Here is a 27,120-nt window from a genome sequence, read left to right on the forward strand (position 1 = left end):
CAAGATCTCCTTACAGGAAGTTTTGCTTTGATAGTCATACAGTGTGACCTGTATGCGGGCATTACGAATCTTCCACAGTAACCTGGGAAGATGATAAGAAATACAGAGAGCCTTACAGGAATTTCCAAAGTATCTTACAGCTGATATTCAGAAAAGTTCCAGACAAAGCATCCTGGTTGGCTGCCTCTAGACCAGAGAAGGCTATCTGGATACCTGTGCTAGTTTCACTGAGAAAGAGGGCAACTTGGTAAGAAGTACTTGAATTGTTGCAGCACTTCTGTCTTTATTGTTTTGAGTACAGAAAATCATGACATTAAAAAAAAAATTCTGTCAAAGAGTAAAATATTGTTCCTCTATCTCATAGACAGCAAACCAAAATTATCAGGTTTGGGTTTACTGATCAGCCAATCAATTTAAACACAGGTTCTTTGTTTTCCAGTGCAGCATCTGTTTGTTCAAATCGGATAATAAATATTTCTTAGCTAGTATCAATATTAACACTTAAATATCTCTATCATTACAACATTATTTTTTAATTCAATTATGTAAATCTTTCTCCCAACTCTAAGGATTTTTAGAACATTAACTTATTTTACAACTGAGTGCCTGTTTTTAAAACATGCATCAACTTTTAAAGTTAAAAAGAAGTTGACATGTTTTTAAAATCTAACCCACCTTTAACTGAGTTAAGCATTTTTTTGTAGCAGAAGATAGGGTCAAGTCAGATTGGTATGAATTGCAGTGACGTTTCTGTTGCACCTTTCTCTTAATTTCACATTCTGATTCTGATTCTGACTCTTCTGTATTTTCCATTATACTGTCTAGGAGGGAGAAAATGCAAAAATGTTAACAAGAAAGGTCTACTCATACGCTATTAAAATTATGATCAACTTATTTCTTCACATACACTAACCTGAACTAAACATAAACACCTTTTTAAACATCCATCAAACTACAGCACTTCAAGTGTCTCATGATTTGTTGGATGAATAAGAAAAAATTCCTCAAAGTAACTTTGAAAATGCTTTTTTGTTAATACTATTTCAGTGTCTCTCAGTGACAATTTGTAGCTTAATATCTTTGGAGGACACTTTGGACTTGAAAATCTATACTAACTTCACTACTAACTAGAATGGAGTGTCTGCTACCAAAAGGAGGAGGGGATCTGCTCGATTATGCTAATGGTAATTTTCCTTAAAGGACTGCTGGGGAATGCATTTAGAATAATTGGAAATGTTCTGTGTAATTAGGATTTATTCCTTCAACACAAGACTCAGCAGTACAGTGAACTATACTGCCATATCCTGTTTTATATTGGGGCATTCATTTAAATACTGGAAGAGTATAGGAACAAAGAAACCCATAAATTAACAATGTATGGAGTGAGATTTAGAAGTGCAGTATGTTGTAGAAGAGTACCTTAATTCAGTTTATTGTAGAAGTGCTATTTATACTCCCTAGTTTAATGGCAGTCTCCATATTGGAACTTTTTTAAGTCTGTATTTTTTTAAAACAGATATGAATACTTTTTCGATATACATACCGATAACCTCATAAACATCCTACTATTAGAAGACATCTCAAAACTAAACAATGACTCATTTTCAAAAAAGAAACAGTAATAGGTGGGTTTTTTCCAAGTTAACTTACTTTTGTGTAGAACTGATGAAATTCTACTTAACATTAACCTAAAAAGGCCAAGCAGAATAACTGGCCAGTGTAGATGGCTAAGCAGCTGAACAGCAGGTTTACAGACTGTATCTGTATCCGGACTGACAAAGCTCAACCAAACACAGTGATTTTTCTTTTCCAATTTCACAATTTCCACACCTCAAAGCAAACTATATTTTCTCTATTGCATCTCCATCAATGGCCCCTAACCAATGATATAAGAGCATGTTTCGGTTGAGGTAACAGAGCAGTGCTGATGCTGGCTCTTCTATTCACTACCTCAGTGCATGAATATACTTCATACCAAGTGTTATTTATTTAGCATGTTACACTTCGCACATACTAACAGTGCTACAGAAGTTCTTCATCAATAATTCAAGAACAAGCTGGGGGCTTGGGCTCAGACTAGACCATCTCCAGAGATCTGTTCCATCTCCAACAATTCTGAGTCTACATTTTCCTGATTTCAGTTGTTTTTGAAATAACTGAAGCCTAACTTAAAATTAATTATAACATGACTGAACAGGTTGCAGAAATCTGTCAAAAAGGGCAAAATCCTCCCTTCATGCACAAACTTGTATAAATCTAGAATAACAAGATATAAGGATATAAATACATACACTAAAGGTTACACAAAGTTTGGTAACATACCCACCCAAAGCAGGTATTCAAAATATTATTCTGATTAAAAGACATGAGAACTCTAAACATAACTTACCAACTCCTTGAGACCGTGGTAATCTAATATGGTCTGCTTCTACTTTTTGAAGCTGAGGGGGGTATTCTTTTCTGGAAAATGAATTAGATATATGGTTGTTCTTTTGACAGACACCAATATAATTCAGCCACATTATATATGAAAAAAATAAACCTGAAATGTATCTGAAAGCTATGACTAAATAACTTCTCCTATTACATGCTATTGGTACACTTAAAAAAATATTACCAGAACACCAGGAACAGCTACAGTAAAGGTCTTAGAAGTGTTTCTGATCTAAATCCCCTCTGACAGTAATCAATAGTTCAGGAGTCTCTCACTTTCAGACCCAACTCTTCAAGAACTGAATGCTGCATCTCCTCCTCCTCATTCATGAAGTGCAAGATAGATACTTTTAAAATCCAAAAATAGAAACAACTATTATTTTTAATTTTGAAGTAGATTCCACAAGTTCCACAACTTAAAAAACAGGAAGAGAAGATGCAAAACAGAGGAAAGAGATATGACATCAAAAATTGTTGTGGCCAAAAAATAAAAAGAACAACAAAGGAGAAGACATAGTTCCTATATATTTGTTTAAAAATATAATAATATAGACAAATTAGTGGATAATAAAACTTCTGTTGCTGTAACTTGCATAATATACATAACTCATATTTTTTTGTGCAAATTAATGCAATATAAAGCATTATAGTAAGATTTTGAGTCTCCTGAAAGATATTTTCAGTTTACACACAAGTATGTCAAATCGTGCTACTACCAAATTAAGATTCCTGAAGCTCACTGCATCTCAAGTTACTGGTTTTGGCAGTTCTCTTTCTCAGCTGTCTTACCCTACTCTGCAGCTGTAGATTATGGTTCCTGTTATAACAGAAGATGGCATGCACCTGAAACACAGGAGGCTTTGCCAGCAACTTCAGTAGAAACTGCTTTTTTTGGCAAGTTAAGCCAGTGCACTGGGGTGCAAATGGGTCACAGGCATCCCATACTGCTACCTCTGATTACAAGGACATTAATCAACAGCAAGAAGGCAAAGAAAACAGCTGTAGGCAATAGCATCTCAAACTAACAGCTAAATTTTGAGGACCCACCTGACAAAAATTCAGCTACAGCTGAAGCAGACTTCAGCAGTAGGCATATGTTTTTGTTTCTTTCAGCACAGCATTTCCTAACACATTAAATTATAAAACCTTTAAATTTTCTGCATTTCTAGGTAATATTTCTCAGGGTTTTCCCATATTTTATTATTAACTAGCATACTTGGAACAAGATTAATCTACAATGCCCTTTGGGATACTTCTTACCTAAACACAAACACGTTTTATTGTGTTGAGGGGTTGCAGCATGAAGGAAAACTCGGGCAGAAAGAAGGATTGAGAAACAAGTAGAAACAAGCATGGCTGGATTGCAACACAGAATGTAGAGACATCACAGTACTTTACCATGAGTGCCCACAAGCACATCACAGATGACAGATTAAGTAGTTTATTTGCTACTGATTGTCAAACATCTTTCTGAAACAATCCTGCTCCCCCAATAAGTTTTTTTTAATGCCTGCGCACACAAAAACTGAACCAAAATCAGAAACTCAACATGAATATTTGTCCATAAATTAAGCGTTATGATTATTTTGAGCATTTTCTTCAAAAATTCAAATCACAAGGGATTACTTACAAGGCAGAATTGGTGGAAATATAAGGCAGAGCTCAAACTAATCATTATATAACGAAAAGCTGTTACTATCAAAACCAATGATAATGACATTCTACAGGCTAGAAAAAACCCCTGTTACGTCATTACAGAAGATCTGGAAAATATAAACTTTGCTGTAAGGATGCACGAGCTGTTGTCTGACAGGTTATAATTATCTTCCAGAAGTATTTCATCACAATATAAGTCTTGTTTTGAACATAACCATTGTTAAAAAAATTATTTCCTGTAAAATGTTTTAAATATAAAACATTTAATTGATATTTAAGAGAGACAATATTGAAATGATTTGACATTTAACTGAAAGCAATTAAAACAATATGGTAGATTTATAATTCTATAATTTCTTTTAAAAATTAGTTTGACAATTCAAGTTCTCCGGACATTTAAAAGTTATGATTTTTCTTCTAAAAATCTTAGAGGTTTGTATTACATTTTTAACATGCAACCTATATTTATCTTTTTAAGATGATAAATTCATCACTTACCATATATTGCTAAATAATTTTTTTACAATAAATCAGAATACAGTAGCCTTAGTTACCCTTGTCTGAATTTTGTGTTATCAGCATAGACTCATATTGATACTTTTTAAACAGCCAAACACTTGCAAGAATACACAAAGGCTGGCATATAACGACTATCTTTCTTCTCCCACAATATAAGACATTTACTCGTATGCTCACAATGAACCAGTAACACCCAAACCTAAGCTACGAAAACCAGCTCCAAGTCAACTGAGGCTTCCCAACACAGTTTAACTTGGTTAGCAATTCAAGGTCAGGTTGGAAGTTGCTTTGAGTTAGAAACAAAAGCAAAGATAATTTCAAACACTACCTAATTGTAGATTACATGTGAAAAAAAATGCTTTCTTGGAGACAGTAACAGCCCTCCCACAAGAGGGCAGCAACCTGAAGCACCTCCTACTAGTTTCCTTTCCTGAAAAACCCACACACAAACAAAAAGGGAGAGCCCCCCCCCCCCAAGTTTTTACAGATAACAAAATCAAGGCTCCCCCCTCAGCACAACGTTTGTTGCCATTTGAACAGCTGCAGAACCATTGATATCTTCTCCAGAAAAGTACTTAGTACACTGAGCAGTTTACTTGCACGTGAGTGCAAAAACAGAACGGAAACTATAGTTTCTTTTAAATCGAACATGACACCTATCTTTAAAACGACTATTAGGAAAAGAAGAAAATTATTATAAGAGATTAGAAAAACATACAGCACTCCAAAACAATGCCTTCTTGCTGTTAAATCCTAACTTAAACTAAGTCTCCCATTTCAAAAGGAATAAATGAGGCATCAAACAGCTAAACAGATCAAGATGCAAGACTATCTACATACTGTGTCTAACAGAAAAAATAAGAAATATTGATTGCTGTTCCTACCATCCTAGCAAATACTAAAAATACACAATTTTTTTCTTTTTTGCCTGTTAGGTTTCGTAAAAATATTTATGAGATTTAGATTTTGCTTGAAGAACAAGGCTCCATGCTCAGAGATTAAATCATTTTAGTCTTCTCATTTATCTCATCCATGATAAGCAGTTTTGATTTTAATACCTTTAAGTACAAGGGAGGTAGACCAGTATTTGATAAAAGCAACTTCAAGAAGTAGTAAAGCATCAAACAGCAAAACATTAATAACAATACCAAGAAAGATCAGGCTCTTCCTGCAACAGACATGACAAAAATACTGAGGTAGTCCGGACTGTGGAGAGTCCTGAACTTTTGACACATCTTAACAGCTAAACGGTATAGCATTCTTGACTAAACATGTTTTGCCCAGACAGAATGGTGTGACTGAGTATTTTCAGCACACATTCAAGATTACTGCCATATTCCTTTGCTGATAGAATTGGACCTTAGTATCTTCACCTTGGGCTGGTAGACAGACCTCTGTGACACCCTCCAGCCCAAGAGAAATTTTCATATTAGAATTTCTTCTGAAGAAAAAAAAAAGCGGGCGTGTGAGAGGGCAGGGAGAGCGGGGACAGGGATGACAACTGTCTATGCCAGAAAGCAATAAACTTAAAGAAACACCTGGATCTGGGAATTTAGGATACAGTGCTGTCTTAGATCAGAGTCTTCCAAACTACCCATGATCTGGTATGAGCCACATAAAAAATACCATGTATGTGCAATGCTGCACCAACTCCTAACTTTGCTGAGGTGTAGGCTCACATAAGAGCTGTGTTTAATACGCAGCCTGGCTCTTTGAGAGGCTGCCTTGTGCAGCCCTTCCTCACTCTGCCTTTGCATACTACTATTTGGAGGTATACTACCGCAGGCAGCCTGTTGGTTTCTACATCATTACACAGTAACGGAATAAAGCATGATAAGATAGGAAGCACCAAGCTGCTGAGGTGAGATTTACCTTCGGTGTGTCTTACAGAAAAAGCAGAGTACGAAAGTCAAAGGCTGGAAGAGAGAAACAGCAGCACAGGGAGTTGGGTTTTTAGTACGCAGGTCAGTAGCCCCATTTGGCCCAGAAAGTCTGGAGTTGCAGCTGCACTTATCATGATGGTAATGATTAAAACTAATTTTAGCAGCTCCTGCCTAAATCATCTTCCCCTGCTGGGACAGCAACAAAAAGCAGGGAAGGAAAACAGAACATATCCAGTACTACTGGATTAAGAAGCAGCAGGTGTCCCCAAGGGAAAATTAAGATCACCAGCATGCAGCTCAACCCTAGCCTTCTATGACATTCAGCACCAAATTAAAAACACTAATAGCTGACTGGTTAACTGATAACAGAAATGCAGCACAAAGGAGAACAGGAAAAAAATACATGAACTCAAAGCCCAGACAGTGAGAGGATGACCAAATCCTTTCTTAGAGGGCCAAAACTAACTGTTGAGGATCTCTCTGATACTTCTTTTGAGAAATAACAAAAGGCAGTAAAACAGAAAGGCTTGATTTTACTACTGAATTTGAAATAAATCTAGAAAATCCTGAATTCACAAAGAACAGATATACACTAGATTTCTGTGTTACTTGTATCATTATTGGTTAAACATTATATACACTGTTTAAACAATTCAACCTGATATCAAGCATTTACTGCCAAAACACACCTACATAGACAAGATATTTACAAAAACTCAATTAATTCATTACTATCAACAAAACATTTCCACTAACATATAAATTTAAGCTACATAGGAAGAAAAAAATACGTATGGTATTTCATATTACTAACAAAATATTAACAGTGGTAAACCAGATGCAAAACGAGTGAGAAATGAGCCTGAAATGAGCAATGAAAAACCAGTGTGCCTGGTTTTGCCATACATTTTCTGTTAATTGCTTTAACATATACACTTCGTGAACGGAACGTACACAGTAACGCAATAAAAACCTCTAATGCTATTCATACCAAGCTGAGATGACAGAGTGAAAGCTGTTGAAACACCCTACTTAAGATATGCTTCAGAACCATTCTACTACACAGTTTCCTGCTCTACCAAAAGAATTAGCAGTGAATTCTTAAATTCCATAGAAAGTCACAATTTATCTATTCTCACATTGGATGTATAAATAGATAAATTTCCAGTGGAAACGTACCCAAAATTCACATTAACAAGGCATTATTTAGAGAGGATGTAAAGGTCCTTTTTTGGCAAAAGGGAGTAAGTGAACCACAAAACCAGAACAAAACCAACCAACCCCCCTCACACATGAGCAAAGACGATTGACTGGATTGAATATTCTTTAACTAGCATTGATAAAGCACTCATTCAGTTAATTTTCTTAATGCTCATTGCCATGCTCATTTCATCAACAGTAAGCTTACCTTTCCTTTCGGTCCAGATTGCTTAAAATATGAAAAAAGAAAAAAAAACATAAGATGCAGAGCCCCACATGTGTTGCACATGACTAAATCAAAAAAGTTATTAAATATAAACTATTACTGTTTCATTATCTCTTGCACTCACTGGACTAGTTTTCAAACGAGATTATTTTTCACAGCATTTTTGTAACATTAATTGTAAATGCACAAATGTTATTTGACAGACAGCAACGGTCAGCGGTCTAAATACTACATTGTCTTGCCTCTTTTTCAGTGTGTAAAATTTGATTAATTCTGGACTCAACCTGGTCGTCTCACTTAATTCACTGCAATGTAGAACCTGACATGACAGAACCTTAATACATGAATTAAGATCAAGCCTCATTTCCAATCCCTGATCACCATGCAAAAGAAGATAAAACAAATTTACAAAACAACTTGTTTCCAACTATTCAAAAAATACTTAAGTATTGATAAAATAAAAATTCAGAAAGCACTACTTAAATATTTAGGAGACCACATGCAATCTGCTACTGGACAGAGAAAGATAAACAGAAGCAACCAGCCTCCTCCTGAGGTTTTGGCTAAAAAGAATCTCCAAAAATATTTAAGAATTAGGGCCAGAATTAGTTTCAGAAGCATCCCCTTTAACATCAGTGAATGTAGCTGGTGCTCACAACTCAAGTCCTTTGTATACCAAGACTGATATAAAAATAGCACAGCGTGAAGACAACTTGAAAACGGTATCTTTCTCTCTCATGCCTTTTTGAAACTTGCAATATGGAATGCTGTAAGCTTTTAATCTCCGTGGCCGTTCCTCCCAAATATCAAAGGCCGAACAAACTTCTGTCACACATGCATTACACTAACATTATTCTAAAACAGAACAAATTCAAACTGTTTCCTGTTTTACTTCAGTCAAATTAAACAGAGTAATGATATTACAGAGTAATATAAACTCATTCTCCTTTCCTTTTCACAAACAGAACACCCAAAAGAATACAGCAAACTCTCTAACTCTGTTACCCAGAGGAACAGCAGGATTGAAAGTAAACCAGGTAAAAAGGTAATCCTGATAATCCTAGAGAGTGCAGTGTGAAAACACATTCAATGTCCACAGTGCTCTGGGAAGAGAGTAAAAGGAATTCAAAACGGAATGTGACCACTGCAACTTAGACTGGGGTGGAGGTAATCAGCCAATGGTGCATGTAAGTGAGGAAAAATTGCTTCCAATGAGAGCTAGCCTTTACAAAAAATAAACACTGGTTTTGTGTGGGTCACAATTGGGTTTAGAAATCCAGTCAGATCCAAACCATGTCCCTATGAAGCCATGTCCAGTATCTTTGTATCCTTGGCACAGTTAATATGCAACTTGGATTAACTGTTTACAGGTGCTCTCAAGAGTCACACTGTTAAGAATTGTAAATTTTAATGCTAAGGAAACTTAAAGGCAGGAAAAAATTTCCAGAATGCCTGATACTGTACACTGTCATAACATTAGATGCCTCGCTTGTTTTAAAATCACAGAATCACAGAATCATAGAATCATTTAGGTTGGAAAAGACCTTTAAGATCATCGAGTCCAACCGTAAACCTAACACTGCCAAGTCCACCAAATCCCATAGTAACATAATGCATTTAAAAGAATTCTCACTTTTACATCTCAGAAAGATTAAGAAATGAGAATCATGGACAGATCCAGGAATTATAATGAGCAGTGTCCCTACAAATTTTCTCATGCAGCTCATGCATAAGATTTCTTAGACATGCTATGCATACATGCTATTCCAACGCCAAGTCTTAGAGAACAGCCAGTCAATAGCATAAGATAGAACTATGCATCCATTACATGAAGCAAAATAGTTTGAACCAACTACAACACTAGGCTAAGCTGTATCTGAAAATCTGTTGTATCAGAAATGAACAAATTTTAATTTCATCCCCAGATTTCACTGGAAAAAACATGAGTAACATTTATCAAAATATTATGTTGAAATGTCCAATTTTGTTGTACTGGAAACCTCTATTTTAAATATGAGCGAAACAGATACTCAGCCAGAATTTAAATCAACATGCACGTGCAAAAAAGTTGGTCAAAGAGATGAGAAATACAGTACACATCACAAGCTCCAAATTCAACTTGATAGAGATTACAACTGAGTTTCATAATTAGCTTGCTGCATGTGACATCATCCCCACTCAAAGAATCTAGTATTAATAACAGAATCTGTAACGTCAGTGCCAGAGACTCAATCTGCTCAGAAGTAATTTAATAATGGTTTTATTTTTTGTTATCCTTTCAATAATCCACTATAGATTTAAGAACAATGTTAGGTTAGTTAAAACTATTTTACCCATGTTGTTACTGATCACCATACCATAAAACAATTCTACAAATGCAAACAATGTAAAAGAACACAACTTTGTGTTGCCTGTAGATAAGCATAGGAAAAAAACCCCAACACCTTAGAACTCAATTTCCATGCTACCAGCTTTTCTTTGTCTTGATATATACCTAGGATTTTCTTCTTGGTTTGCCACCCACATTCTCTGCATATACTCCTTTCTGAGGAGACACCATCAGATATTACTTTTAAACTCAACTATTGTCTAATATCAGTAAAAACTATCAAAAAAAGATATAAAAAATTCCTAAAAAACTAAAAATACAGGACAAAAAAATTACCCACTTTATATGCACTGGAACTTTGTATTATGAACAGTTTTCTAGTCCTATTTTAGTTACTTTTTTTCTAACAACTATTGTATTCTCATTCATAAACCTACCTTTTCCACATCAAGGAGCCTTGAGATCCCCCTTCTTTTTTAATTTAAAAAAGAAAAAGTATGATGGGAGGCCATGTTCTACTAATTTTCAATCCTCTAACTCAGAAACAGATTTAGAAGCTTTTAAAAAGTAGTCAATTGAGTCAACTGGCAAAAGATACTGGAATTAAAAATCCTTTGCACAGTTCCTCTGTAAAGCTCACCCTCAAGTCAATTAGATCATGCTGGTTCTGACATCCTCCAGTAGCAAAACATTGCTTGGAATTGTTATGACTATTCCCTGCCTTTGAAACTCCTAAAATATTCTTAGCATAAGAGTTAATTGTCTGTTAATGTAAATGAACTACAATAACAACGCTGAAAGAAAACATATTTAGAAACATTCAAGATGACTACTACCCAATTACTTCATGCAATATTCAGCTTGCCTATATTATGCATTAGTTTTCTTTCTGCGTGTCACACACACGAAGTTGCTACTTTTTTTTTTTTCCCCCCACATTACCTTGTAGGCTTATAAAGAAGGAAGTCCCATAGGTGAGAAAGGCAAGCAGGCAAGTCTAACATCTCCTCAAAACTAAGAATCTCTGGAGCAGACCCTCTTGCACACTGAAGAAGCCTACGGCACTTAACTAGACGAGATGAATCTATGTTGACTAGCTGTTTCAAAGAACCATCTTGCAACAAAGCTTAATCAAGTACACTAGTATTATTAAGGTCAACATTCAGAGATCCAAGAAAGAGCAGTCTTGCATGATTTTGCTTACTTCAAATCTTTTAATTTGCACTGCAGATCAAGATTTTATCCCTTAGAATTAAAAAAAAAAAAGTGAAAGGTAAGGGCATGAATGCTCAGAGATGCCCCATGCTTTCCTCAATGGAACACTGAGCAAAAACGTTCTATAAAGGACTGCGTGTAAGAAGAACTAAGGTTCAGCCTAAACCACACTGATAACAAACCTCATAATTCAGTTTAATTTGTGGGAAAAGTTCTGCCAATCCTCCTCAGTCATCCCTGCCTTGCAATGATGGGAAGAAATGTAAAGAAAAGGGAGATCTCTACTACTGCATCCGTTATTACTAAGGGGAAGGAAATGTCCATGCAATTTTCCATTTACAGGTGATAGTACAGTTTAAAATGGAAGGAGGCAACAATGGTGTAGGTCCTCAGGTACAGGACTGCAAAACCCATTTTTCAGTCTGTTTCTTCAATGCCATACTACCCTAATACATGTTTGGATCACATCATTCATTCACATTAGTATATGGGCTTTGTTTTTCTGAAGATGGCAAATGAAAGTGAGGGAAGTGGTATAAAAAAAGAGGATGATGCCTACATATGATCCCACCACCCCAAAAAAATCTATACTAAAAAATAAGAGAGGACAAAAGGGGGCTGAAGAAAGAGGCTACAAAACGCTGACAGGATGAAGCACTCGTGGGCTGGTGGAAATCTATGAAATTCATAGATAAAAAGAGCTCTGAATGGACAAATTTTGAAAGAAAATTCCTTAAAGCAATGGTTAGCTCAAATGTTTGTGACACATGTTGGGTGTGAAAAGCCTGTAAAAAAAAATTAAAAAACCATCCTGCAATTTACAGAAGTCTGATGTAGTTTTAAGTTTTCAAAACAATCAAGTTTAATTCAGTATAGCCGAGTAAGATTCTCCAGCTTCCAGTCCTCCATTCTAACAGTTATTTATATAAATGCAAAACCTTGCTTCTGTGAGATGTCCCAGTTTATGTGTTTTATACTGTATTTACAGACTACATAGAATCAACAGATCTGTAACTTAATCTTTAGGTAGATTTTATTCAAGCTGGAGTTTCTGTGAATTAGTATTTGAGATGATCATGTTGCAGTTATGTGAATTTCTACTGCATACTATGTTTGTCCATTTCAAAGATTTTCTAAATGTATTCACATCAGCAGGTGCTCTCCTACTGAACATGTGCCATAGTGTGCTTTAAAATGAGTAAATACTAAGATTATGTAAGTCCTAAATGGTAAGTTTTATGAAACTTTAGTAATTAAGATCAAAGCTCATGATCAAGAATGCACCATGTAATTACTTATGTTTCCTTAAAACACTTCATAGCATAAGGAAAACCATTACGTACAAAACCAGAAAGAACTTTTTTCAATTGGAACATCTGGAGAAAACAAATGTAGTCTTACCTTTGGGCTGCTGTTTTTACTACTGCTGTCTGTGCATGAGCATGGTGAAAACGTCTACCATGTACTACAGTTACAGGACAGGACATATTCTGAGCATTTTCACTGCAAACATACAGAAAAAGTGTTTAAGAAAAGGGTCTCGTGTATTTGTACATTGTCTTAGCTAAAAATTGCGGTGTCCTGCTTTTACAATAACAGCCATACAAAACCACAAATCAATGCAGTATTTCTGAATCAATAATACAACTTATAAGCACCCTCTGACAGGCATAAAAACATTCAGTCTAGAATAAAATAGACAAATATGAATATACACAATTTTCTTTCTTTTTCCCCTGGAAGAAAAAGTTAAGATTTTTAAAAATGTTATCAACATCCAAAACACTGTGAAACAGCTCTCTTTTACTCAACCCCATCACTGCAAAAAGACACTGGCTTTTTTAATGAATTATAACCATTTATAATTATTTTTACATTTCCATCTATACATTTTATTAAGGCATAATATTAACTACTTCAATATGACTTAAAGGGCATAACGTGAACAGATTGAATTGCACATTCAGGAATTTCTCTTATCTTATTACTCATAAGGGAAAATAAACACAGAAAACTTGTGGATGTAAGATGACTAGTAACTGAAACAACACAATACATCCCCAAAATAAAAGATTCTCAGCTGCTCAAATATCAGCAGGACTCTGCACAGAGATAATATATTCACCAACGTCTTTTAGCATTTTTTTGGTTTCTTCATTTGTTGCCTTTTGACACTTTAATCTCATTACTATGTAAAACAAGTAATTCTGGAGAGAAGATTACTTACCATTATCCTCTCTAGCAAAAGCTGATACAAAGATACAGTAGATTAGTAATATAGTACTCCTTCGACAGTCATTAGACCCTAACAATTGTCCTGCACACTTCTCTGGCAGGACACACAATACTACATTTGAAATGTTCAAAAAACATGCAACTTTTAATAGATGGCATGTTGACAATGCAAATTGTTTCAAATTATGGAAATACAATGCTTAAATTTTGCTTGTAAAATTGCTTGGAAATTTTAATTGCACTGAATAAAATGATGTGAAAAAGCACTCCGATTGATACAAAATATTTCTCAGAAATACTATTCAACAGAAGTTTTCCTCCTGTTATTTGTTCTGTTATGAACAATGAAAAAAACCTGAAGTACCAAAATTCCCCTAAAAGCTGACAACCAATTCCTAATCCTTCCTCTACATTCCCACAAAAGGTGAAAGTGAGCAAACTGCTAGCTTGCTTTTTAAATTTCTTTTCACTTTAGCACTACAAACCTTTTGGGGAGCATTATATTGAGTATTATAAGTCAATATTAGAAGCTTTCAGAGCATTTCTGACTGATTATAAGATGACTGTTCTGATCTGACTGATCATAACATAACCATGAACATAACAGAACAAGACCTGTCAAAACCAACCACATGGTAAAATTGTCTTTTCTAGAATATGAAGTTTAGAAACTTCATAAATGTTCTGACTTTAACAGTTCAACTCCTAAAAACTAACCTAATAGCATCCCATTCAAACACCAACCTCTTGAAAGTAAACACACACATCCTACATGCTTCCAAGTCGAGACTATGCAACTCCAGCTGGTCAGTCATCATTGAGACTAAATTACAGTCAACCTTCTGTTTAATGTTGTCACCTGAGAAATAAAAAGCTGACAGCTACTTGCCCTAAATACCTTAGGGTGTCTCAAATCCTCTCTGGCTTCCAGCTTAGTGTCTTTGAAAGAGATACTAGAGAAGAAAACACAAGCGGAGCGCAGGAATTCCTTCTCAAATGCTTAAGACTTAAGGAGTTTAAACAAGCAAGCAAGTCTACAAACACACCTAATCTCACATTTTATCATTTTATCTGTTGAATCTGAGCTTTGCCAAACTATCATGATTGGGAAACTCCAAGTCTTGTGCCCCTGTAGCACAAAGAAGTGTTAAGCAGCACTTCTGCTTTGTGCCTCACACTCAAGTAGTGAGAAAGTCCAGTAGGTGCTGGAATAGAATATCGCAGCCTGCTGGGTGATCAGATTTGAGTCAAAGCAGACTGTTCTAGATGGCACACTTAAATGGTTCATATGGCGTCAGATATGCTTCCAAGTAGGACAGCTGTAAAATACAACCTGCTCTATAATCCTGTTCTTCGAATAGAACATACCCAGTGCAGACAGAATCACCAGAAAATTTAATCATGACATCCCAGCAAGTTGCAAAATGGGTACATCAGAACTGACATCTGGGTTCGCAAGTTTCAGCACAGTTTCAAGAAAATTAATATAGAACACTAAAACCAGGGTGATGTAATGGTCTGAAAGTTCCTTGAAAGAACAAATGTTCTAGAAGTCTCATAGAACTTACAATATATTAACAATATATGTCTCCTTGACGTGATCTCAGAAACTACAGAATCATTTAAAGTCTCGGCTCTGATGGAAACAAGGTTACACTATCACATTCTATCAACTGATACTAGGAACTTCTTAACAACACAGATTCAAAAGGCAAAGCACAGAGGAATCTTGCACTGGGCAAACAGATGGATCTAGAAGTAATGGAAGCATGACATTTCAGGAACACAGGACACAACTACAGACTACATTAATTCTGCTGTTCATCAAATGACTTTTTTTTATAAAATATTACAAAAAAATCTAAAAGGGACTTAATAATGTGAGAAATTTTGATACAAGTTATTGAAAACTAGCAAAGATAAAAGCAATTTAAAGTAAGACCTCATGATTAAAAAAACCCAAACGAACAACAACAAAAAAAAACAGAAAAAAAAACCCAAACAACAAAACTGTTAGGGTTAAGTTAGAGTTTGATAGTGGATTTTTTGGTTGGTTTAAATTTTTGCACATGCAAGTGGAGATGTACAGGGAAAATTTCTTCTCACTATCCTTCCATATTCCTTCCTCCTGTCACTCATGCCCTGGATTTTAGGGAATGCTATACTACAGGAACGCTAATTTGAGTCAAGCCCCACTGATATGAAGAGTTTTTAATCCCTATCCTGCAGACAAGGTAGAAAAAAAGAGACTTCACCTTTGTGACAAAAATCACTATGCATCTCAAGTATCTGATCTTGCACTTAATCTAGCAGTTTAACTGCATGATAAGCCTTTAGAATTTTCTCTAGTTAAAGAATCAAAATATTGAAAGTGTAACTATTAAGCACGTTCCCTGCTATGTGTCAAAGTGAACACACCACCAGTCCACTACAGACAGTGACTTGATCACAAACCTTTATGGATTTGGGGAATTTGTTGTGATACATGTGTTATGAAAGATATAACACTATCACAATTAAGGTATTAAATCAAGATAATCACTTATAGCATAATCACATTTCCAAGCAGACTTAGTGACCAAAATCTGAAAAAGAGTTAATGTTGGTAGTATGAGTTTTAATCAAACATCAAGTATTTACAACAGTCGCAGTGGCCTACACACATCCGTTACTCTCAACTAAATGCCTCCATTAACAACAGTTTAGTAAGAAGAAGGTGGATACTTTTGTTTTCCATTTCAATTCAGCATGCACCTCAGTACTAGACAGAAGGTAGATGCCTGCTTTCAAAGTAGATGATGTGACCTTTATGTAAGGTAACACCCATGCAACAGATAGGTAGGTCTTAGGTTTATAAGGTAGTATTTGTCAACAGAAGGCAGTCCCAGTCCAAGTAACAGAATGCCTGAACTAAATGCTTAGACTGTCTAAAAAAAACCCACCAAAAAAAACCACTCAGCAATTATTTACCTTAAAAACAAAATAAAACCCACATACCTTTCTGGAACTTAAGAAAAAAACCACACATACACACTCAAGACTGCTTTAACAGAAAAGGGAGAAAAATTACAGAGGAAGGTTGAATTTCACTACAAATCCCACAGCCAGACAGAAGAAAATTCTGGTTTCCAGAGGATTAGAGGAATCTTATTTTAAATGGTTAGGTGTAGTCAAAACAAAAAACAAATACAATGTACATGCACAGGCTTCTTCATTACTCTTGTTTTGAGTCTTTTTTGTTTTTAAGGTAAATAATTGCTGAGGTTTCATAAGAACTGGCCAATCTGAAAAGAAGCAAGCCAGAAACCTGTATGTAATCTTATAGATCTGTTGTATGTACTAAAAATTAAAGACTGAAACACAAAACATCATTTGCATAGCATAAATCAAGGATAACGAAGTACTGTCCTAAGTTGTGTAAATGTAAAAAGAATGATGGAAGTAAGAACCCATGTTCAGAGTTAGCAAGAATTGCCAAGGAGGTGCTTGAATGTATTGAAAAATAATAGACCCCTGTGCAATGGCACAACTTTTAACCTATAACAAAAAACTTGCCATTACTAAATCCATTTTATTTAAAAAAAGCTTTTAAGTTCCACATAACATCCTATTAGTCTATCTCAAAAACCAAGACATTGTCTGTATTCCCATCAAAGGAAGAGAGGGAAAACATAGGTGCACTCTCACCAAAAAAGCTCAGCAATATCTTTTTTGTAAATGTCTGATCTGTGGATCTGATCTATCAGGTCTGAAACATCTGTGGAGAGAACGCACTTATTGCTTTTATGTTTCATTGGACATTGGGAAGGCAGTGATTTTGATTCAGGTTTATATGAACAAACCCTACACAATAAAACTCTACAAGCAGAGGTGAATTTTTAAACGGTGATGGGATGGGAGAGATTAATACTTTTATATAAGTCTACGTGCCTTTTTTGTCTTCATTAATCTAACATTTAGCTAGAAATCATGACTCTTCAGACAAGTTCATTATTGAAAATGTAATAAAATGTAAATAATGTTAAAGACACACTTAAGCTTACTCAAAATAATCTAGTATACAATACTTAATATCATGTAGTTACTGTTCCAAACATATATTGCATATACCCAAACAATCCCCTATCAATGGCACGTTGGTTATAACAATAACTTGAACTGTTACGAGTGCAGAACCCTACTGATCAGTGAAAGTGTCACTGTTCTTTGTGAAAACTAAGCCACTAAATAAGAATGCAGAGTAAGAGTATCCTTCATTCACCTAATAAGCTAAATCGTTGTTTATGTGGTCCTTACAGCAGTAGTCCCCAACAAGAAAATGTTCATAACTGGCCGTTTATCAGAAAATTCAGGATCCGTGGGGGTTAGTTTTGTTTTGGGTTTGTTGGGGTTTTTTTGTTTGTTTTGTGGGTTTTTTTTATTTAAGAGTATGGATGAACTTAAGACCATCCACAAGCTACAGAAAAACTAAATTACAGCGATATGTATCACATTTGGTTAAGACAGTAGGTGAAGGGCCACCTAGGTTTTGAAATTCTCCAAGATAGACTAATATGTGGGAATAGGTTACAAATACAACATAAAGGCAAGAAGAGTCTTTATTTTGACTGAAGTATGTACAATTCTTGTATTTGTTCTTCTCTATCAAACTGATGGACCACCAGTCCAGACTGGAAATTCTAGATTTGTTCCCTGTACGTTAGGCTCAAAGATCAAAACTGCAACAGAGGGCACACATCACACAGGACTTCAAGGGTTTATTTTCTCAACTGACTCTGTAATAAGATGGTCCCACTAACCAACAATGCTCTGTGGATCAGCATGCAAGAATGAAGATAAGGACATCCTTCATACTACACATGGGTTAGATATTTGATAACTGGCCCAACTATAGCTAGCTGTCTTACTAACTTTTCCTTCCTGCAAAGGTAACCAAATTGAGTACACTTTAGCAATATGAAACACTCCCATAGAAAGTTACATGAATGTATCACTTCTTATTATATACTAAATAAAGAGATCGGTCTGTTACAAGCTAGGGACAGTAGTAACAAGCAAGTACAGCACTGAATGCTTAAACACTGTTCCTGTCAGCTCTAAATGCAAGTGACAATTTCAAGCTATCATGTAGGAGTGTAGGTATTTGCTGAATCCTTTAAAGGAACAGTCTGTGACTCCTAAGCCAAATGATACCTTGCAATAAGAAAAACAAGAGTATGCATCCTGAGTTAACCTTGGCAATTCACAGTCATACAAAGAAGAAATTCTTGATGGGGATGTTAGAAATATTCTTCTACCTGCTAGCACTACAGAGGAAACAATAGCACACGCAGACAACATTGGTAAGGCACTGACAAGTATGCCAGTGAATGCTCTAACTATATTTTAATAATATTCTGGTATTTCACTAATGTGCTATTTAACATTTTGGAAGAGGAAAGACCTTAATCTATTTTTCTATCTTTGCTCAGAAGCACAGAACAGTGTAGCTTCTTAAAATGCACAGCAGATAATGCAAATGTACTACAAGTTCTGTTCATTCAGCATTGATTTATATCAATGATTAAGTAGGTAAGTAAACATAACGCTAAATGTAGTACCTCAGTTTCTTGCTATTTCCCATCATGTTGAGGCCAATTGAGTTCCCTTTAAAAAGTCTTCCAGCTTTGCCTCGCCTTGCATATGTTTTTATGGAATCACCACTGGTGCCGACAGCTCCAGGCCGACAACGAAGTGACTGTAAGAACAGAATTCACATATATTAAAATACTTGTATAAAAGTTAGAAAGAAAAAACTAATTACAAAATATTTATATAAATATTACTTCGGCTTAATTTTCAGACTGCTTTTGTACCAAATTTCATGTAAAATATATCCCATCTACACCCTTACGCACTAGGATTCCTTACTAAACAAAATATTAACATCTTCAAAGTATTATGAAGCATCTTGCAGGTGTAAGCTATTTCAGTATACATAAAAAACCACAAAAAGCAGGGGTTTTGCCTACGTATCTTCTCCTTTTATATACACACACGCACAAAATTGGGAACCTGACAGTAAACAATCATGGGATATAATGATTAATATTTTTAATTAAAAAACAGAATCCCATTAATGATAATTGTCTGAACTTAAAACTAGTTATTCATGCTCATGTTTTCAGAATACTATACAAACCAACAAGATCTATAGGATTAAGAGGAACAAAACCATTAAGGGTAGGCAGATAAATAGCTTGAGTGTATGTTGCTAGATCAACACACAAACTTTCATATTGTAATACCACATCATGACTATGCAACATTATTTAAGAACCCAGCAAACTTTAAAGATACATTTTCACTATGAGATAAACAGAGTACTTGCCTTTCTTTCGTCATTGGGACTGAAAGGCCCGTCACTGTCATCTATGCTGAGCAAATTTGCCTCGCTAGATAGGTGTGGGAGAGAAAAGCAGATACATTGTAATGCAACAGAGCGCTGGCAAAACATTCTAAACACAGAGGGCTTTTTTTCCTTCCCTCTTTAAATTCAAATGCATCACATACACATTGTGTGTATATATATATAAATGCCTAAACAACAGGAACATAAAGTGGGCAACGTCGTGATCCAGATGTATTATATGAACCTGAACTTAAAGTGTACATCAAATTATTTCACAAAAAGCAAAGTTAAAAGGATGTTATTAATTCAAAAGAGAATACTATTGGACCTTCAATACTGCTATGGCAATGTTACTGACATCATGAAAGATTCTATGCATAAATTGAGTCAAATACTAAATTAACCTATAAAGCATAGTCTTAGTTTGTTCATGCATATAAATGTTGAAGTATGTAGTTTAAAACTGCATACTTAGTGCTTTAGGAGAAGAACTTGCATATAACTAAATTTTATCCCATAGCAATTACTGCCAAAATATGCCTTCCTAAAAATAGCGTATTCAGTTTGGCTCAACTGTTCATTAAAATGTGTTTCTTTAGTGCTTCTATGTCTGTAATCCTCAACTATTATAACAGGGAAGAAGATACAAAAAAAGAAACCCACCCCATGATACTGTGAAAACATACTCTTTTCAGTAACAGGCAATTATCCTCAAATAATCTTTAGTATTTAAATTAAAACCCCAATCACACATTTTATACTGATACCAGCTAGATTAGGCTAACACATTCTTGCTTCCAGGAAAAGCTTCCAGGAGAAGCAACCTGCAGATAATCCCTTCTCATCAATCCTGGTAAGGTTACTCCTCTCTTGGCCACAACAAAATAATACAACTTTTAGCCGACTTGTAATTGCATGGTTTGGGGGTTTTTCATTAAGGTCATACAGGCAGAAATGACTTAAGAATACAAGCAGTTATGCCAGGAGTTCCAACGGAACAGCTACACAAGAGAAACAATGATGGAGGTGAAGGTGGAAACACTTCTTGGCTGCAGGTATGACATGTTGACTGCAATATACATAGTGACTTTAGCTCTTTATATGTAAGGTAACTACTCAGCACTCTTCCCCCCCCCCAAGCCCTAATTCCCAAAAAACTTTTTCCATACACAAGATTTCCCTTCATGTTACAATTTACACCTCCACCTTATGCAATACAGATATCCCTACATCAAATAAAAGAAAAAAAAAAGTTCTTAACTCAGGGTGAGAATTGCAGACCCTGAAACTTCAGGAGATAAGATTGTGCGCACAGTTGGTTCTGATATGGGAAGAATGATGTAAATGTCAATGCTCAGCCAGTGGCACTGTTGTGTTTTCCTTTCATTTACAGACAATTTTAGGTGCATAACGGTAAAAATGAACAGTGCGGTGGATCGTCACTAATTTCCAATAGAAAGTGTCACAAAGACAAAGGAGTGTAGTTGTACTTCTGTACAGCCTACCCATGGATATCAAAATTTTAGAATACTATAACATTTTTTTTAAACTCTCTTTCAGGATAGATTATTCTTTCACTGGAGGCTTATAGAGGTTTCTCAACCCTTCAGCAGAAGACAATGAGTTTAATGATTTCAGAAAATTTCCAGATCCTAAAGAATAAATAAAACCCTGCAGCACAGACATGAATAGCAACCTGTGGCACCTGCAGCTCTGGCATTCACCTACTGTGTTGACCTAGCCAGATCATTTTACCTCTAGATATGTTTTCCTTCTTCAGCTTCAGCTCATACAAAAATCATGATGATTTTCAAAATGCCCTTGTGCAGTGGCTATATTTTTAGGGCTTCAAGATGCCATAATACTGCAACCATTTTAACAAAGGGTGTTTGGGTGGGTGAGAGAGAAGGTAACAGACTGTAAATGAACAAAATACTGAAAGAAAACTGAACAAGAATAACTCTTACAATGCAACTAAGATGACATGACTAGAAAAATATTTGGGGATTGGATATTTTTAAAGAACCAATATTTTTAGTTTTTAAGGAATGCAAAGTATATGCATCAGTACCAGAAAGGCTGTTTTTTCAGAGAGCAGAATACATAGCAACTGAGTAATGTCTATTTGCTCACGTATCACATGCTTACACTTGTCTGCTTAAAAGATGCAATTTATACAGACAGGAAAAAAACCCCACTATATCACACTCCCACATATCAGACAATAACATTTTAAAACTACTGAAATGAAACTCAGTGGTCTTGCTGGGAGGAGGCTATGCCTCCACACTTTGTCACTTTTAACCAGGGAACCAGAGAGAGAGATTGTCACAATTAGAACTACAATTTCTAACTTTTAAATACTTTAATTAAAATTTTATAACAAATTAAAGTTAAGTCTTTATTAAAATGGGGGGGAATAGAAGTAAGTAATTTAGGTAAACAGAGTTCTTTCCAAAAGGGAGTTCATAATAACACATTCAAATTTAGGCACTGAACAAGGAAAAAAAAAAAAGAATATTCTATTTCCTTATCTCTAATCACTTACCATTTGTTTAATGTTTTAAAACATTAAGAACTGTGCAATAGCTAGTTAGATACCTCAGTTTAATAGACCATGTTTTTACTACTATCTACAAGCAACCCAAACTTTAAACCGCTGTTGATTACTGAGTTTACACTCCAATGAGCTGCAAGCATATTTCTATCAACTACCAACTAATCCAGTAATGTTTCAAATGTAATTGGAATTTCTTTCTGAAAATTCTTACATATATAAACAGGAGGCTGACATACTTCCCCTCACAGTGCACTGTGTACACTCTTTATTTTAAATTACACGGTGGTAGGCAGCACATTAAAAAAAGCCCTGATAGAGGCACAAGAGAAGTAGTGGTATTATTCAACTCATGCACAATGCTATCTCGTTAAAAATAACCTTAACTAAAACTGCTAAAAATTAAGAATTGAGGCTCTGAACAAAATGTTCTTTATCAATTTAAAGGCTATAGTGCCTTACTAACAGGGTCACAAAAGAAGCATAAATCATCTACGTAAACATGGGGTTTTTTCTGAGAAAGGAATGAAAAGCAAAATATATTGGAAAAAAGCTAAACAGAAATAATAATAATAAAAAGTATCATTGCTTTTCCAGTTAGGAAGACAAGAGAACAAGCAGTTTATGCCCCTAAATAAAAGGGGAAAAAAATGAAAACTTTTTGAAAGAAAATGTTAGTTAAGAAAAGATACCATAGTGCAAATAAATTAGAGCCATTTATTTGTATTCAGTTTTTTGATAAGGCCATTATTGAACAAATCTCAGTGGAAGGCCCAAGTCTGGGCTATTAAAAAAAAACCATTATGACACCCAAGAGAAAACTGGGCCCATGAGTTTCCAAAACCACTGTGGGGCATATTGAGATATATTTCGAAAACATTTACCTGGATATTAAAAAGGAAGTAAATATAAATTATCCAAGACACTTCAGGAACAATCACCTGTAAAACTAGAAACTATCGTATAACATGTTAATTTCAGAAATCAATTTAATTAATATATTACTTTGGCCATGTTTGCATAAATCTTCCATCCTTTCATGTCTTCTGCTACATAAGATACACATCATTTCCATCATTTATTCTGTGATGGTCTACACAGGTTTCAGCGTGTTCAACTGACCAAATGGTCTTTTTTTCTGTTGTTCTACATAAAGGTTCCACTCCTTCTGTATGATCTCCGAGTACAAAGCAAGAAAAGTCTCAAGTCACTTGCTATCATCTTGATTGCTATCTTAAGTAGATCAAACTTTGCAAATCATCAGAAATATTACTTTTACTTTTTCAAGCGGACTGAAGATCATCTGCAGGCATTTACTTTGGGATAAAACACTTGTCAATCACCATTTTGGATTTCCGTAACTCTAGTTCCACGCCAAGTATCAACTCTAGCAGCATTTAAAAATATATCTACTGTGCTGGGTGATGATCTACTTTTCCGAATCTTCTTCAGTTTACAAAAGTTCTTTACTCTTTCTGTTCAGTACTTACTACCTTACCATTATGGACACAGCCAATCTAATTCGCCAAATAAGTTAAACAACACACTTCTTTTAAAACAATCTATTCTAAAAATTGCTTTGGTAGGAGGTCCTTAGCCACATATTTTGTGTTCATCTCACTGAGGAAAGATAATCCAAGCAGACATCCAGTATTGACCAACAACATTAGCACAGGTCTTATGGGGTAATATAAGAACACAGCCAATCCTTTAAGTGCTGGAATGTTATTCCTGGGCTAGTTCAAAACAAACTTATTGTGTGTCTGCCATTAAGAGAGCAAAAAGCTGTGATAAGGTCAGACACTAAAATGCTAGTTAGTGCCTCAACAACAAGCATGAGATGCATCCAGATGCTTGCCTTAGATTTACAGCTTTCTCCACACACAAATGCAGTTAAATAGTAAGTATCAGCATACCATAGCAAACGACATTTTTAAAAATTGCCAGAATACATACTTATTGCATAGTATACTCAAAATACTGGGGTGATACTAAGCTTTATGCTGGAACAATTCTATGAACTAAATCTGCTAATCTTTGAAATGTTCTGCTAAGGGTGAAGGGAATTTAGAAAGAAAAGGACAATTTACTGTCACATCATTTGTTTTCTAAAGATTCTCTTCTGTCAGAATTTTGTTATACAAAGTAAAAATGTATCAGAAAAGCAAAATACACAAGTTATTTCAAAATGCTCAAAGCTTACAATGCCATTAAGACAAAAAAACCCAGGTGTTACCAAAAGTAAATATGTGGGCAGCTTAAAGCACATAGTAGTTTGGAGGGAGTGAAAAGTTGCCTGAAATGGTATTAGAGGATGGGTAAGCAAAAAAGGCAGGATCTCCAGTTTAAATCAATTTTCAACTGCTCTTTTATCTATACTTTCAGATAAGATTCTGCATAATTCACAGGTATAAAACAGAATTACTGACGTGAGTAGGTAATAAAATTTCAATATTGGCTACAGAAAAAATGTTTATTGTACAGGATATTTGAAAGGAATGAAAAAAATCACTCAGAAATACCATCTTAAAATCAGATACAATTATATAAAGCATACGTTCCATAATCAGTTTTTCAAACTTTAATTTTTTTTAGCATCACTACACTATACATATCTCATTCTGTGTTCTTAAGTCAACATCAGCTGGCGACAGACGGAAAATGGCAGTAAATTACTAGAAGAAAAAAGCTGCTATGCTTACAAATGTGAGTTACTTATTTCTGAAGACAAGTAAAATGCAAATACGAACTGTATTGTATGTACTGCTACTACTGCACCAGAAATGGATGTAAAATTGCTAAGGAAAAAAGCAAGCTTAATTTTATAAAACTAAAATGCCCTTAGTTTGAGAACCTTTTAAAAAGTGGTTGTAACCTCTGATACAGTTCTGTTTTGACAAAAGTTCTTCATGCTTACCTCACACTTAAATGAACTCCTGAACTCATTTTTTAATGACTAAACCATCACATTTCTTAATGTTTTTGTAAGATTACAGCATAGCCTGCTGCTGCAGCCTAAGTGGTTATGCGTCTGCTTTCCTATATCCTTTCCAACACACAGTATTTGGCAGAGTATTACAAGATACAAATTCATATAAGAATTATTTCTGTACCTAACCACAGGATTCAGTTTCTCCTTACTAGAGAACCATAGCATCCTTTTTTAAACTTGCAGGTTCTACTCTCCAAATATCTAAGAACAACAAATAAACCTAAAATGCATTCTCCAAGCATGAAACTTGTTGTTTAGTCTTCTTCATTAGTCTTTTCGGAAATAAATACATTAATATCGAGAAAACATATTAGCAACAATAAAACGTCACAAGGACAAAGTATGTATTCAAACTACACACATAGGGTTTAAGTTTTAGTCAAAATCCACACACACTAAGTAAAGAAATAAATGATCGGGGAACAAAAACAGCCTTAACTCTACCCAGTGAGATAAACACAAGGGAAAAAAACCAACAGACTTTTAAGCTCAATTTAACTTGACGTAGTCCTACAGCTACTGAAGTACCTTAATCATAACTGTGAAGTACTGAGCAGCATCACCAGTAAAGGAAAAGTTGAAGCTGCTTGGATACCCTACATTTCCATTTCCTTACTTTACACGTTGACATATTTCTTGTCTGTGTTCCTTAGACTTACACAGTAGCTCCAAAGACAATTGCAACACTTTTGAAATGCACTGTGCCCTATGTTGTAAGTGCCACGTTCACAATTAAATTTACATTATAATGCATTTTTATATGGAAATACTATTTAAAATAATCACTTCTTAGAAATATTTTTTCTTAATCACTTCAATTTTTAAGATATTATATATTGTTTCTTATTAATAAATTACAAAAAAGTATTTATTTATAAATAGACACTTATACTTTCAATAGCCTAGATAAAAGCATCCTTACTCTTTCTCTGCATCTCCTTCACTTTCTTCTGCATGATCAAAGCTCCAATTATTTTTAAAACCTCCATCTCTCCTGGACTGTGATCTATCCAAAGCTGAAATGAGAACAAGTTAAGATAAGTCTTGATTTCAAGTTGAGTTATCAATCAACACAAACTAGAGGAGTAAACCAGATGCATATATTTCCCCCAAGCCTTTATTTTGTTGATGTCAATGTTTAACTATCATTTGACAAAAATAAGTTCATCAATGCAGTGGTGACTCATTTTCCTAAATAAATACAAGTGAGTTAGCAAGCTATTAAAAATGATGACATGAGGTAGTTTTACACAGATTTCAACTGTTTTACTGACACCTGTAAATTTACGGGTTCCTTCTCTGATATGAATTACATGCCACATGCAGAAAGGGTCCTCACATTTATTATTTAAATGTCTAATACCCAAACACATATTTAATTTTTCCATATAAAAGCAACAGTCCTGAACTGCCCCAAGTACAATTTCAATATAATACTTTTTTTGTTAATTCAACATCTGACACTGACCTGAATTAACATCTGA

General features: G+C 34.9%; 1 protein-coding gene across 1 annotated transcript in view; it reads right to left on the reverse strand.

The window, feature by feature from the left end:
- The window catches only part of LOC104830673 (sentrin-specific protease 6-like), a 43,429-nt gene extending 23,303 nt beyond the window's left edge, over nucleotides 1-20,126 (reverse strand). The window contains 6 exon segments of the mRNA XM_010565769.1: nucleotides 676-821; nucleotides 2,390-2,460; nucleotides 7,900-7,920; nucleotides 12,863-12,964; nucleotides 19,297-19,433; nucleotides 20,067-20,126. Coding sequence (XP_010564071.1) covers nucleotides 676-821; nucleotides 2,390-2,460; nucleotides 7,900-7,920; nucleotides 12,863-12,964; nucleotides 19,297-19,322 — 366 coding nt within the window. The 5' untranslated portion in view covers nucleotides 19,323-19,433; nucleotides 20,067-20,126.
- Between the last annotated feature and the right edge of the window lie 6,994 nt (nucleotides 20,127-27,120).

Source organism: Haliaeetus leucocephalus, unplaced genomic scaffold, assembly GCF_000737465.1.
Source record: "Haliaeetus leucocephalus isolate CR32 unplaced genomic scaffold, Haliaeetus_leucocephalus-4.0 Scaffold195, whole genome shotgun sequence".
NCBI classification, from domain to species: Eukaryota; Metazoa; Chordata; class Aves; order Accipitriformes; family Accipitridae; genus Haliaeetus; species Haliaeetus leucocephalus.